Source organism: Miscanthus floridulus, chromosome 5, assembly GCF_019320115.1.
Source record: "Miscanthus floridulus cultivar M001 chromosome 5, ASM1932011v1, whole genome shotgun sequence".
NCBI classification, from domain to species: Eukaryota; Viridiplantae; Streptophyta; class Magnoliopsida; order Poales; family Poaceae; genus Miscanthus; species Miscanthus floridulus.
The window spans coordinates 117833851-117847928 of NC_089584.1; the positions used below are offsets into that span (position 1 = coordinate 117833851).

The following is a 14078-nucleotide window of genomic DNA, read 5'->3' on the forward strand; positions in this document are numbered from 1 at the left end:
CTAGTGAGCTTAGTTGGCTTTGTGCTTTTGCTTACTAGCATGTATAGAAGCTCCCTCATTGCTTGAAGTAATAGTGGCATAGGTTTGTGTGACCTTGCTCCTAAAATTAGTTAGGTGAGTTTTAGCTAGCCCGACACCTTTGTTGCTTAACTAGGATCTTTGCAAGGTGCTAGAGAACATAGATAGAGAGGTGTAGTCTTGGCTAGACCGATAGCTTTAATTCTACACTTGTTTCGGTTAGTCGACGTAATTAAGTTTTAGAAATGACTATTCACCCCCCCTCTAGTCACCATCTCGACCCTATAGCAGTCCTCCGAGGGGTATCCTACGAAGGTAGATTGATCGGTGGAGGTACGCGTAATCAGGAACCGGATGGTGATACAAGGCGCAGAGACAACGATTTAGACAGGTTCGGGCCGTTTGATCGACGTAATACCCTACATCCTGTGTCTTTGGTGTATTGCATTGAGATGTAGATCTATGAAGATATCTACTAGGGGACCCTGCCTCTTCTTATATACTCTGGAGGGGTAGGGTTACAAGAAAAGTATCATATTTGGTACTATACAATATCTTACGGTGCATGTCGACCAGTGCCGTGCACGCCTTGATCTTGTGGGCTGGGCCACCTCTGATGGTGTGACCCATGTCTTGTCTTGTAGATGCCGGGGGCCATACCCCCACAAGGGTGCTCAACGTCTAGTGAACGAAAAGTGTTGGTATTGCTCGTGCACTGAATCCTCAATTCAATGTTGAGTAGGGGGATAAGATGTGAGATTGTTCGTAGAGAGTGTATAACTAGAACCATGGACACGGATATGCCACGAGTGGTCGCGTTCTTCCATCTCGCGTCATCTTTTTTCCTTCGTCTTCTTCTCCCTCCCGCGCGCCTCCTCCGCCACCCTCTCCCCCGCCTTCGACCACCGGCCCTCGTCCTCGTCCTCGTCCCCGCCCCCGCCCCCGCCCCACCGTGGCGAGACCCTACCGCGTCCGCGGCGGCCTCTTCCTTCCCCTTGCCCCTCCCGTCGCCGCCATGGCCATCGTAGCCTCGCCCTAACCTGGATCGTTCGCCTCCTCTGCCGTCGAAACCCTAACACCGCCTCCCCTTCTAAGTCCACCGGAGTTGGGAAAGAAGAGTGGGAGAGCCTGGAGTTGGGAAAGGAGAGAGAGAGAGTCAGAGTGGGGTCAAGGTGGGAGCGCGGGCGCGTGGGATCAGGTCGCACCGGAGCGTGACGGTCGCGTGTTTAAGTTTCACCCTTTTTTATTGGTTTAGCTCTCATAAATGTAGGCCGATCTTGCTCTTACCATATGTTTTGGAAGTGTACATACCAAAAACATTCGCCATAACCTGCTCATCCAAATGCTCCAAATAAAAGGCATAACCCTCTTTTGTATACAGCTATTCTTTGCTTCTTAAAGGCTGAAGCGCGATCAAGAGCGAAGAACGGCGCCAAAAAAGTACAGGTGAATAAATTAAGACCCCATTCCGCGTACCACATATTCAATTTGTTCGACTTTTTTTTTAACTAAAATAGTATTTTTCTCTCGCAGCAATTCGGTCGTAACCGTATTTTTAGTTAAGATTCAGCAAGTGGGCCTTTTGAGTCAATTGATCCTAGCTATCAGTACTTCATACATTTTTTACGGCACAATGGGCAACATCAGAATCGGGCAGAACCGACCAACGAACTCGGCAAAAGACATGGAGAAATGGCACGCGACAGAGCCGACGCCGTGCATCAGCGGCACACCTTGCAGATGCAAACGAGCAAGATGACCAGGAACGCCAGGCAGGACAGCCCAATGGCCACCCCGAGCACCGTCGCGCTGGGTCCACCCCTCGTGTCGGCGCCGGCGTCCGCCTCTCTGTCCCCACCGCCGTCGTCGTAGTCCGCGCTTCGCTCCGACCGCGCCGTGGCCGGGGGCGGCAGCACCGGGAACCCGTACTTGTCGCACGGCGCCACGCCCACGGCGATCTCGGCGAACAGCACGGACCGGTTGTAGCACAGCTTGCCGTTCCCGGCGGACCTGAACACGCGCAGCCTGGACAGGAACTTGGCGGTGAACGGCACCATGCCGTCGAAGTCGTTGTTCTCGAGGTTGAGCTCCCTCAGCCCCCGCATCTCGGCCAGGAACAGCGGTATGCTGCCGTTGAGCCGGTTGGAGCCCAGGTTGAGCACCTCCAGCTCCGGCAGCGTAGAGAGGGTGTCGGGGATGCCACCGGAGATTGTGTTATTGGACAGGTCCAGGGTGGTGAGCGAAATGAGATCGCCGATGGAGGTGGGGATGGGCCCATTGAGAACGTTGGAGCTGAGGTTGATGTGGGTGATGCCGGCGAGGAGCGTGAGGGTGTCTGGGATGGCGCCGGTGATGCGGTTGCCAGACAGGTCGAGGTGAGTGAGGTTGGGGCAATGCCAGTGGTGCGGGAGGAAGCCAGAGAGGTTGGCGTTGGAGATGGTGAGGCGGGTGAGGCACTCCATGTGGGAGACGACGACTGCGAGCTCGGTTGGGGAGCCCGTGGCGAGGGGCGTGTCCGCGACGGTGAGCTCTGTAAGATTGGTGAGGTGAGAGAGCCACACGGCGGAGAGGCGGTGGAGCGAGGCGGTGCAGGAGAACGCCTGGAGCCCGGACGCCAGCTGCTCCGGGGGCAGAGCTCGTGGCGGCGCGGCCGGGCAGTCGGAGAATGCCAGCGTCCGGAGCGACGGCGCGAGCGCCTCGAGCGCCGCGGCCGAGACGGAGGTGGTGTCGGAGCAGTTCGTGAGGGCGAGCGACGTGACGCGCCGGAACGGCGCCCCCGCGTCGTAGGAAGCGTTCACCGCGCCCAGGCCGAGCGCGCGCAGCGCCAGCAGCTGCTGCGGGTCCAGCGGCGCCGCGCCCGCGATGGCCGCGGCGACGAGGAGGGGGAGGAGGCGAGAGAGGAAGAGGGCAGCGGCGTCCATTCCCGTCCGTGGACGCAGAGCAGGCACGCACAGTGGCGATTGGCGAAGCGAGCGAGAGCGCGCGTGGGTGGGAACCCGAGAAAGGCTTCTTGCCTTCTTCAAAGCCGCGAGGAGGGAGGAGGAGCGGCGCTGTGTGAACCGCGCTCTCCACGGGCACGGGGCCGGAGCCGCTCTCCACCGTCGGATGCGCGCGGATTGATGGATGGGCAGGGCGCGCCGGCTGGGTATTGTGGGGACGAGGGGCGGCATGGGACGGCCGCTTTCGAGGGCAGTGTGCTTGCGCCGGGGCGCGCAGAGGCCGCCTGCGACCGCGGCAGGGGTATCCGTGCAGTTCCTGTGTGCCTATCTCATGCTACCGCTGCGTCCAATTGACCGCTGTGGAAAGACGGGACCGGTAAAGCCGGATGCGCAGCGCGTGTCAAATGGGAGGAGAGGTCTCATTGGCCACCGGCTTCTGCCACCCTCATGTGATCGTGCCTGGCCGCTCAAACATGGGATGGTACCGTGCGGCGCGTACCAGCTCTGTGCCGCGCTCAGGTTCTGGCGCTTCACCACGACGCCGCGCAGCGGCGCAGGGGGTAGAGGCAGGCGCGCACTGCGAACTGCGAAGTGCGAACTGGAAGTCTGGAACTGAGCGCTCCCGTGACACATCGCGCTACGAGTGGGCCAGTGGGGTTGGGGACCTGCCGAGGCGCTCTCTCCCTCATGTGGCGTCGGGCCGTCGGCCCTCGGCTCCTCTGCAACTCGGGCCTCGGGCTGGCCCGACCTGCTCCGCAGGCAGTGCTTTTCGGACCAACCCGGCCTGGCAGGCCCTGCATGGGCCGCTGGTCAGACATGAGGCCTGCTTGGGCACGGCCCGGTGGCCCAAAGGGCCGTGCCTTAACCAGGCCCGTGGCAGGCGGCCCATTTGCTCATCTATACCATCAGCTTGGCACTCGTTCCTTGTTTACGGATACGCTCTTCTCGTAACCTATGTCCATTCTGGGAGCACACGTTATGTACAGTACAGATCAACAGGTCAGGAACGGGTCGAATGATCGATTGGATCATTAGTTACTTTGATGACTCATTGAGATCACGCGAGCATGGACATACGTATACGTACATAATCACTACACGCAACACGTACACACAGAGACGCCAGTAATACTAAGAATCTTCAGACGAACTCATCCTCCATTTCCTGCATGGACTTGCCGGCCGAGGCGATCTGGCGGTTAGACGTCATCTTCTCGGCCACCATGAGGCCCTTGTAGCTCCGTATCTCCGCCCACTTCTCCTTCTCCAGCCTCTCCATCTCCTCCTTCCGCTTCTGCCAAATTCAGTGATCGTTAGACGCCATTCATAGCCGCGCTGTCAGCAATGTTATATTTATTGAAGAAAAAAACATGTAGCTCAAGAAGGCTCGGATGTCAATCAATCATACCTTCTCTTTCAGCTGCATCTTCCTCTCGGCCTTTTCTGCTGCATTTGTTGCCTCTTTCTCGGCTGCACACAAGGGAAGAAAGATTAATTAACTGATAATTAAGTACGTGCATCTGCCAGTGCATGATGCATGGTGTACATATGTAAGCACCTTTCAAGTCTGCTCGACGTTCTACCCGGGTTTTATTCAACCTGTTGATGATCTCGTTGACACGCTTCTCGACTGTAAGCACATGGACCTGTCAATCAGTAGATAGCTAGTGTGAATTATCAGGTGTCAGTATTCGCAATGCGTGATCCCAAACTAGCTATACAGGCACAGGATAATCTAAGAAACCCCAAAAGGATTAAAAAAATTTGTCCTGCCAATATGCTAGCTCTAGCTAGCCCTAAAGGAAACCCAAAATGCTTTTTCCAGCGAGATATATGATGCAAAAGGTTGGATTGGATGCAATAATGTAACATTTGGACATGATTAAAGTGCTACAACAATCAGACAAGTGGTCTGCCCAGATACACCTTTTGCAGCACTGAGGTGTTTCCTCACCTTCCCCCTTTACAATATTAATCAACTGTTTTTTTTTCTCTCTTCATTCGAAATGAGCCCCAACTTTGCATTATTTGAGAAGTCTTGTTCAACGAGTGAAAAAGGATGCAACACTGTAGGAGTGCAAAAGGTCAGCGTTACAGTGACAGACTGAACTCTACTGTGCTACACTACTACTCTCTTCGTCAGCGTTACAATATCAAAGAATGCTTTAGTAAATAGCAATTTCTATAAAATCATTTTTTTTCAATAACAGATCAAGTAATATTAAAAATGCATTACTAATCTACTTTACTCTTTATATATTCACGCTCAAAACTCAATAAAAAGGCTTAACTAGCCCAACAAGTCCAAAAACCATTTCGTACGTGTCTTCGATGGGATGAAGCTCTGAGATTGCTTGATCAACAATAACAGAATGACTGAACAATTTAATTTCAATTAGCACAAGCGCGTCGAATTAGGTGGCTGACATGTGGGACCGCTCTCCCACCTGGCCGAGAGGGAAAAAAAAAGTGGTGGGATATATATGAACACCTTACTAAAATTTAGCTACTAAACTTTAGTAAGTACTGTTTGCTGATTTGTTGTGAGAGAAAAATATTCTTCCTTCGCTGAAAAAAGTATAACTGATAAGCAAAGCTAACATGGCCTAAACTGCCAAACAAACTGACTAATAAGGGAATACAGTAGTTTAGTCACATTAGTCAGCTAAAAGTGGACTAAAGTGCCCAGTGGACAAGGGTTGCCCCTCATTATTGCTACTCCTCCGCCCAGATTTGGACATTCATTAGGGGTAGTTTGGTTTTTGTTAAAATGCTTTAATGATCTTTAGTCATTTTTAGTCTTTAGAACCAAATATAGGTGACTAATGTTCAGTCATTGATTTTAGTAGTTAAATTTTAGTGATGAAAAACCAAACAGGACCTGAGTGATTACCATCCGTGGGTTGTGGAAGCCAACTTGGCCAACATGCATGGATGGCGACTTCTTGAGATTAGACCAGGGCGTGTAGATCACCTCAACGTTGTTCATCTTCTTCCCTGCACAACAAGCACATGCAGAGAGAGAGAGAGAGAGAGCCGCATCCAATTCAATTGCTGTCACGTTTTCATGATCACGAATAATCACCATCGGCCAAATCAATATACGCGCCAAGATAATTGAGTGGTCCCGTCCCGTGCAGCTAGCGCCAATAATACACGAGAAAGAAAGAAAAAAGGCTCACTCCTCAGTCCTCTCGCTGCAGGAAAAAGAGAGGGGGAGAGATCGACCGGTCGATGGGGGAAAAACTAGAAAAGATTCCCGCCGCCGCAACATGCAATTTCTATGTTCGGTGGGCTTATCACTCCGAACAATATTTTTCTCTCATAATAAATTAACGAACTATATTTTTTAATCTGACTTTTCAACAAAACGAACGGAGCAAATATGGAGATGGGGCAGGAGAGTACCCGACAGGGTCACACCCTATTCTATTTCGATTCTCCCACGGGGGAGAGCATAACTGGAGATGCAGATACTTACTGTAACTGCTACTTGGTGGCGGCTAAATGGTCTTTACTAGGAAACCTAGTAGCTACGCCCATGAATCTTTGAACTTCTCTCGGGTACTCCTTTTCTTTTGCTCTTTTTTCTCTTGAATTGCATGATTTATAATACTCCTATCAGAAACTGTGAAGCCAGGAATTATTTCGTGCCATCATTGGCCCCGTTCGGAAACTTGACTGAATTGACTGAAAACACTATTCTGATTGAATTGTTGTGAGAGAAAAACACTGTTCTGATTGAAAAAACAAGCTGAATAATGTGGATTATAAGGTAAGCTGAAAAAATACCGGCGGCATCTAAGTTTTGTATCCTTCAAAAGTGAGCGCTGCTCTACGTCTACTAGCAGCTAGCCAAGGGGGGAAAACGAACTATACACTGCTAGAGTTGGCAAGTACCTTGAATGGAATGAGCCTTTACGAGCTGTGCACAGTCCTCCAAGAGGCCCTCGCTGATGGTATCTATGGTCTCGCCTTTCTTTAGCCTCAAATAGACGTGCGTCGAGGATACCTTGTCCACATGGAACCTGCAGGGGCACCCAACATAGTAGTATATTAGTAACTCGTTAGTGCTTTTGTTTGGTTAATTAGCCGAGCTTTAGCAAGATGATTGCTAGTACTATATATAATTCTTTTCATCTGGATTAACGTTTGCCAAATACTAAAGCGCTACAACACCTAGGGTGGTTGTGTTTGGCATAGCTCCCAGGGGCGCCGGCTCCTCCGTGAAATCACTGTAGCACGGAGCCGTTTTGAATTTCAAGGTAGAAAATAGACTGAGAAGAGAAGGAGCCGGTGGAGCACGATTTCGAGCTTCTCCGACTCTCGCGCTACAGTACTGCTACAATGTCGGAGCCGGAGCCGGAGCCCAAAAAAGCCCCTCCAAACGGCCTCAAATATATCTCCAAGCTTGCCATATATACGAGGTGCGTGTGTGACTGTGTGAGGACGTGAGGTCCCCTGGAGTCTACGAGTCGTAGTACTCCAGGATAAGATTCACATAGCCAGCGCCCAGCAGTAAGCAAACAAAACGACTTGTACATCCGACAGAACGCGGCCAGAGGCGAGACGACGACGATGGACGTCCGACTTTGCTGCGCTGCGCAGTCGTGTTGTGCTCCGCACCGCAGGTTTGGTTTGGTCGTATCTATCGACCACTAGTATCTTGGTAGGCCGGTAGTTGGGGCGTTGGGGATGGGATGTCCACGCCAGCCTCGTCAAGGCCCAGTCACGCGTCAATCTGCAATCCGCTCCTCGCCGCTCGCCCTCCCAGTAACTGAGGAGAGCCTAGCTATTTCACCACCGCGACACCACGTCCACGTGCTTGCCGTCACCGGCGCCGGCTTACGCTCGCCCTGCTCGCCGTCGCCGTCGCCTGTGGCCTCTCCATCTGGCTGCTTCCGCTCTGCATGCGCTAGCTGTAGGCTATAGCACAATGCTGCCTCGACGTACCGGAAGGGCGAGCGAGACGCGCGCGCGCAGAACACGCGTCGCGGTCGGAACCACCATTGAATCGCCATGACTAGCTAGCTAGAGCGTCGTCGCGAAGAATGAAATCAGAGGCCGGGACGGCCGGGTCCGCCGGGATGGAACTGGAAGAGCTAGCTAGCGACGTACCAGACGTCCTCGGGGAGGCCGTACTTGATGAGCTCCTCGTTCTCGTTCTTGTCGGCGCCCATGTAGATGGTGTAGTCGCCGGCGTCCGGACGCGCCTTGAAGTAGACCACCATCGTCGCTCAACTCTAGTTCGTTATCTTCTTCTTCAGGCCGGCCTCTTCTCTCTCTTTTACTACCTGCCTACCGGCTTCCGTCTCTAGAGCCTGGACTCGACCGGCGGCTGCTGTATATACTACGTGTATATTCAGGTGTAGCTCTGTCGCCGCGGCAAATAAAGCAGCAAGCAAGCAAGAGACTGCAAGAGGGAAGGGAAGCAAAGCACTGTGCGGCAACGAAACAGGCGAGGAGCAGACAGGGGGCGGGTATATAACGGCGTCGGGGGCGGCCGGGCCGGAGCCGGACCGGGTCTCGCGGCGAAAACGCCGAGCTAGCCTCGCAAGGGGGCCGAGGAGTCTTCTTGGCGGTCTTCTCACGATGGGGGGTTGGGCCGCCACGTGGAAACACGATGGATCTGATTAAAAAAATGCGGCGAGGCCCCACTTGGGGGGGAGGGGGGGCCTTATCCCTTCGCCGCTTTTGCTCTCGTTGCTCTCCCCGGCCCCTCCACTCTCGCTTTCGTTAATGTTAATCCCTCTTAATTATTATTTATCTCTCTTCGGCGGCACCAGCACCAGCACCCCAGCCTGTGAAAGGCAGAGAACCCCCTGGTAATCTCGCCTGACCTGGGCCTGACATGGCAAAGGGGTTGGCCGGTTGGGGATATACTACCTGAGTTGACCTGCATCGGTTCCGTGTAACGGACTCAATTGGTGGCGCCGTCAAAGCGTCGGATCTTTTCATCTTTTGCGACAACGACTCCCGCTCCCCGCTTCCTCCTTGGATCGGTTACTTCCAGCCAAACCAGGGACCCCTTTTCCTCTTCTCCTCGGCAACGGGGCGTGCAGCGTGCTTGCCCACCACAGGCCACAGGCCACAGGCCCACAGCTCTCGTCGGTCCGTCGGGTCCGTTAGCTTCTCTTATCATCCGTTTTCTAAGCTTGTTTTTTTAATTAGAACAGTATTTTTCTCTGATAATAAATTAGCCGAAACAGTATTTCAATTTATTTTTTCAGCAAAACGAACGGGGCCACAGTGATTTCACGATTACCGTGCAGTTTGCCATGGTACAACGAGCACAGCGGGCCGGGGTGGAGTGACCACTGCCGTCCGTGCCCGGCGATCTCCGTGCCGTGCGCCTGCCATGCTCGGGTGCCGGGTTCGAGCCTGCAAAGTGGAAGCAAAGCTCAGGGGTGAAGTGACCACTGACCGGAGGGATTCGCACGTACGACCACGAGCCGGCGCCCGGCCCCGGCGGGGGATGCATGGTTCTGCCGTCTTCTGCGGCCGAAAGACGCTGCCGAAAAGCGAGGGCCCCCGACGCGCGGACCGAAGCAAACAGCCCCGGCCACGCGAAGCCGGATGAGGAGATCTCAAATTCTCAATCCGAGTGTCGGGTACCTTAGAACGGGGTACCCCAAGCAAACATCAAATGGGTTGCTAAAGTCCCATCTAAAAAATAAAGCTAGAAGGTAAGCCGTGGGCCCCTCACCCGCCACGACCGAGCCCACTGGGTCCTCCTCCTCGCCTCGAGCCTCGAGCAGGAGGTCTCGGCATCCTGACGCAAACTCCGCCTCACGCGAGGCTCTCCAGAGAAGGCCTCGGCAGGGAACGCCGTCTCCGCCTCGCCCGAGGCTCTCCACGGAAGGCCTCGGCAGGGGGTACATTCTCTGTATCGCGCGAGGCGTCTCGCGCAAGGCCTCGGCAAGGAGCCCGATCTCCGTCTCGTGCGAGGCCTCATTCTCCGTGTCGCTCGAGGCCGGGTCGTCCGCAGCCCGTCACCCCCCGCCTCGACCGACCCTCCAGACAGTGCGTCATGTCTCATTAATGCTTCAACCACTCCCGCAATCTCAGGCGGACGATGGCTCAACGCCACAGAATGGCCGACGGGACCCGAGGTCGCATCAGCGCCATACCGGCCGGGACAGGGCACAGCGGGGATTACCGGTCACTGTGTCCTAACACTGTGTCCACGATCAGCGCCATACCGGCTGGGACAGGGTATGGCGGGGATTACCGGCCACTGTGTCATAACGCTGTACCCACGATCAGTCGCCCACTCGAGGCCTCGGGCACTGTACACCAAGGTCTCAGCTATCTTAGGGTTCGTGCCCGTCGAGACCCCTCCACCGCGTTGCAGCCTCGGCACCGACCAAGTCTCGGCCTCGCGCACGGTCCGTCCATAGTGGCTTGCACGTTCACCGCCGCACCCACTCCGAGGCAGTCCCGGGGCTCCCACGACGCACAGGATCTGATGGGACGACCACGCCGCCCCAGTGCTCCAAGGACGGACCACTCCGACGATCACGCCGCCACAAGAACAGGCTACAGGGTCCGGACACGCCGCCTCTGTTCACACGACACCGTACAGTTAGCTCATGTACCGTCCTTGTCCTCCCTTCAGGCTATAAAAGGAGAGGACTTGGGCCGTTTTAAGGAGACGAAAGAGACCCGGTAACACATTGTAACACACGCACACATCCCAGCCGCCTGAGAGCAACGTCTCAAGCGGCCCACACGACACCTTGCCGAGACCTGGGACTAGCTCCCTCTCTCACCCAGCTTGTAACCCCCTACTACGAGCACTTCGGTGCAAGAAATACAAGATCAATCTCTCAGACTGGACGTAGGGCATCGATTGCCTGAACCAGTATAAACCTTGTGTCTCTTTGCATCACCATCCAGAATTGGGAGCACGTAGAACAAATTCACTGGTTGGTTGAGGACCCCCCGGTCCGAAACACCGATAGTTGGCGCGCTAGGTAGGGGCCTCTGCGTGTCAGTTTCGTCATCCCAGCAGGTTCCGGATGGCAGACCCCGTACGACCATTGCGTCTCGGCACTGTGGTTTGGTTCGGGAGCCTAGAGTTCATGTCTCTAGGGCATGAGTACGACATGGTACTCCTCACTCCTCGAGCCCCACCGTCCGACGATGAAGTTACGCACCGGTAGCCCAGGCACAGGCGGCGCCCGGGCGGTCGCTCTCGCCGCGCTCGCCAGGCACGACACGAGCAAGGCCACCCCGACGCTACGCGAATCCGAGGCAGCACGCCACCCCCACCGATATCCTACGACCAGCTGTTGGCACAGGGTCCCTGGCTGGGGACCTGTCTAGCCTGAGCTTGGACGAAGGAAAATCACCGGTGGCACGCGGCGATGCCCAGTCATCAAGCTCCGCTCCACCACTCCCTGAAGAACCGACCCCGACGGAGCAGAATCAGGCGACGGCACCATCCCCATACCCCTTTGGGTTGAGAAATGCCGCCGCCTCTTACGCCTACGCTTACATTGCCGCTCACGAGCATCCCTCAGAACGCCGCTAGCGCTTTGCTCTCGACCTGAGCACCCACGCCGACTCCTCGGATGAGGACAAGGCATGGCCCAGAGTGGATTTCTCCAGACTCCATGACCCTAGGGCTTTGCGCCAGTTCTTGGCCGCAAGCGACTACTACTTCGGCTACTCCGACTCCGACGACGAAGGCACCTATGACCCCACTCATGAGTGTTTTCACGTCGGGCTCGGGATGCCGAGGGCGGGCGAAGAGGACGAGGGGGCAGGTAGCCGTTCCCCGCTTCGCCCAGGTGCGGGCGCCGCCACACCTCCACGCGCCGTCCTGCCGGCCGCACGAAATGAGAACGTCGCTCTTGCGCGACCTCAGCGCCCAGACCTAGAACAGCTCCGTGAGCTCCAGGCCAAGGTCGAACAAGACCAACTCCTTCTACAGTAGCTTCGAGACTCTCTCGAACAGGAACAGCGAGGTCGCGGCGAAGGCGGGGGAGCCCAACGGAGGGCCTACGATGTGCATCACCGCATCCATGACGACGAAGGGAGTGAGCAACCCCCAGTCTTCAATCGCGCTAGCCAGAATGTCGCGACTACGGCAATGCTGGTCCGTGCAATGCCCGAGCCTTCTACCACAGAGGGGCGGCGGGTCCGCGGCGAGCTTCGGGATCTCCTTGAGACCATCGCGGTTCAGCAGGCCGAGAGTTCCGCCTCCCGAAGACACGGGGGCGCCTTGAACCTACCCACGGCACCGCCTCGGTAGGACAGGGAAGCCCCAGCTCATCCCGAGCCCGACCGAGCGCCGATAGCCCACAGGGTCCCCATGCTTCTGGACCGCCTCGGCAATCGACGCGAGGTACAGGGACACCATGAGGTGGTCAGCAGGCGACGACGCCACGACAACGAGGGGCCTGCTCGGGGCTACCACCCACACCGAGGCGGTCGCTACGACAGCGGAGAGGACCGTAGTCCTTCCCCTGAACCGCCAGGCCCCCGGGTCTTCAGCAGGGCCATTCGCGCTGCTCTTTTCCTCGCCCGGTTCCGACAACCAGCCAATCTCACGAAGTACAGCGGCGAGACCAACCCTGAACTCTGGCTTGCCAATTACCGCCTGGCCTGCCAGCTAGGTGGCATGGACGATGACCTGCTCATCATCCGCAACCTCCCCTTGCTCTTGTCAGACTCAGCGCGAGCCTGGCTTGAGCACCTTCCTCCCTCGCAAATCCACGACTGGCGCGACTTGGTTAGGGTCTTCGTCGGGAACTTCCAGGGCACATACGTGTGCCCTAGGAATTCCTGGGATCTTAAGAGCTGTCGCCAGAAGCCGGACGAGTCCCTCTGAGACTTCATCCGGCGCTTCTCCAAACAGTGCACCGAGTTGCCCAGCGTCGATGACTCGAAGATCGTCCAGGCTTTCCTCTCTGGCACCACTTGTCGGGACTTGGTTCGAGAGTTAGGTCAGAACGTGCCGTGCTCTGCTGCCGCGCTCCTCGACATCGCCACCAGCTTCGCCTCGGGTGAAGAGGCTATTGGAGCCATCTTCCCCGACACCGACACCAAGGGTAAGCGGAGGGACGAGGGCCCCGAGGCCTCAGCCTCTCACCTCCCCAAGAGAAAGAAAAAGGGGCGCCTAGGGAAGCAGGAGGTCCTGGAGGCTGATCTGGTCATAGCCGCAGAACGCAAGAACCCCCGAGGCTTTAAAGGCCCTAGGCCCTTCGACGACACGCTCAAGAAACCCTGCCCTTACCACCAGGGCCCGGTCAAGCATGCTCTCGAGGATTGCACCATGCTGCGGCGTTACTACGCCAGGCTCGGGCTCCCCGACGACGATGCCAAGCAGAAGGGCGCCGGCGGCCGAGACGAAGACAAGGACGATGGGTTCCCTAAGGTACGCAATGCCTTCATGATCTTCGGTGGGCCCTCGGCATGCCTTACAGCGCGGCAGCGCAAGAGGGAACACCAAGAAGTCTTCTTGGTCAAGGTGGCCACCCCCCAGTACCTCGACTGGTCTCAAGAGGCGATCACCTTCGATCGAGATGACCACCCTGACTATGTTCCGAATCCCGGGCAGTACCCACTGGTTGTCGACCCGATCATCGGCAACACCCGACTCTCCAAGGTGTTGATGGACGGAGGCAGCGGCCTCAACATCCTCTACGCCAACACCCTGGAGCTCTTGAAGATCAATCGGTCGAGGCTCTAAGGCGACGTCGCACCCTTCCATGGCATCGTGCCAGGGAAGCGCACGCGACCCCTCGGACGCATCGACCTTCCCGTCTGCTTCGGCACCCCCTCAAACTACCGCAAGGAAGTCCTTACCTTCGAGGTAGTCGGGTTTGGGGGGGCCTACCACGCCATTCTAGGGCGGCCATGCTATGCCAAGTTCATGGCAGTCCCCAACTATACCTACCTCAAGCTCAAGATGCCAGGCCCTAGCGGTATCATCACGATTGAGTCCACGTACGAACATGCATACGACTACGACGTCGAGTGCATCGAGTACGCCGAGGCTCTTGCGGAGGCCGAGACCCTCATCGCCCACCTCGACCAACTCAGTGGCGAGGCGCCTGACTCCAAGCATCGTGCGGCGGCGTTCGAGCCCGTCGAGGCCATCAAACTCATTTT

At 56.1% G+C, this 14078-nt stretch overlaps 2 protein-coding genes across 3 annotated transcripts; both read right to left on the reverse strand.

Annotated features, from left to right (window-relative positions):
* Positions 1 to 1021: 1021 nt before the first annotated feature.
* LOC136450576 (receptor-like protein 51) lies at positions 1022 to 3846 on the reverse strand. The gene has a single exon (XM_066451075.1). It carries the CDS (start codon positions 3186 to 3188, stop codon positions 1740 to 1742), a length of 1449 nt encoding a protein of 482 aa, XP_066307172.1. The 5' UTR covers positions 3189 to 3846; the 3' UTR covers positions 1022 to 1739.
* A 109-nt stretch (positions 3847 to 3955) lies between these two features.
* On the reverse strand, positions 3956 to 8517 carry LOC136450577 (uncharacterized). Of its 2 annotated transcripts, none has more exons than XM_066451076.1 (6): positions 8076 to 8517; positions 6858 to 6985; positions 5839 to 5954; positions 4516 to 4603; positions 4366 to 4427; positions 3956 to 4251 (listed from the first exon to the last, which is right to left on the reverse strand). In XM_066451076.1, the coding sequence occupies exons 1-6, from the start codon at positions 8186 to 8188 to the stop codon at positions 4099 to 4101; spliced, it is 660 nt and encodes a 219-aa protein (XP_066307173.1). In that variant the 5' UTR covers positions 8189 to 8517; the 3' UTR covers positions 3956 to 4098. The 2 variants fall into 2 exon arrangements, with proteins under 2 accessions (XP_066307173.1, XP_066307174.1); XM_066451077.1 differs by having other exon boundaries at positions 5851 to 5954; positions 8076 to 8506.
* Between the last annotated feature and the right edge of the window lie 5561 nt (positions 8518 to 14078).

What these genes read in the sequence shown, in the direction of transcription:
- LOC136450576 (XM_066451075.1), bottom strand. Translation starts at nt 3,188, where the DNA reads ATGCCGCCCCTCGTCCCCACAATACCCAGCCGGCGCGCCCTGCCCATC.
- LOC136450577 (XM_066451076.1), bottom strand. Translation starts at nt 8,188, where the DNA reads ATGGTGGTCTACTTCAAGGCGCGTCCGGACGCCGGCGACTACACCATC. An exon ending in CACGGATGGTAATCACTCAG is followed by an intron (nt 4,604 to 5,838) that starts GTCCTGTTTGGT and finishes ACTGATTGACAG; the next exon opens with GTCCATGTGCTTACAGTCGA. An exon ending in AGATGCAGCTGAAAGAGAAG is followed by an intron (nt 4,252 to 4,365) that starts GTATGATTGATT and finishes TGAATTTGGCAG; the next exon opens with AAGCGGAAGGAGGAGATGGA.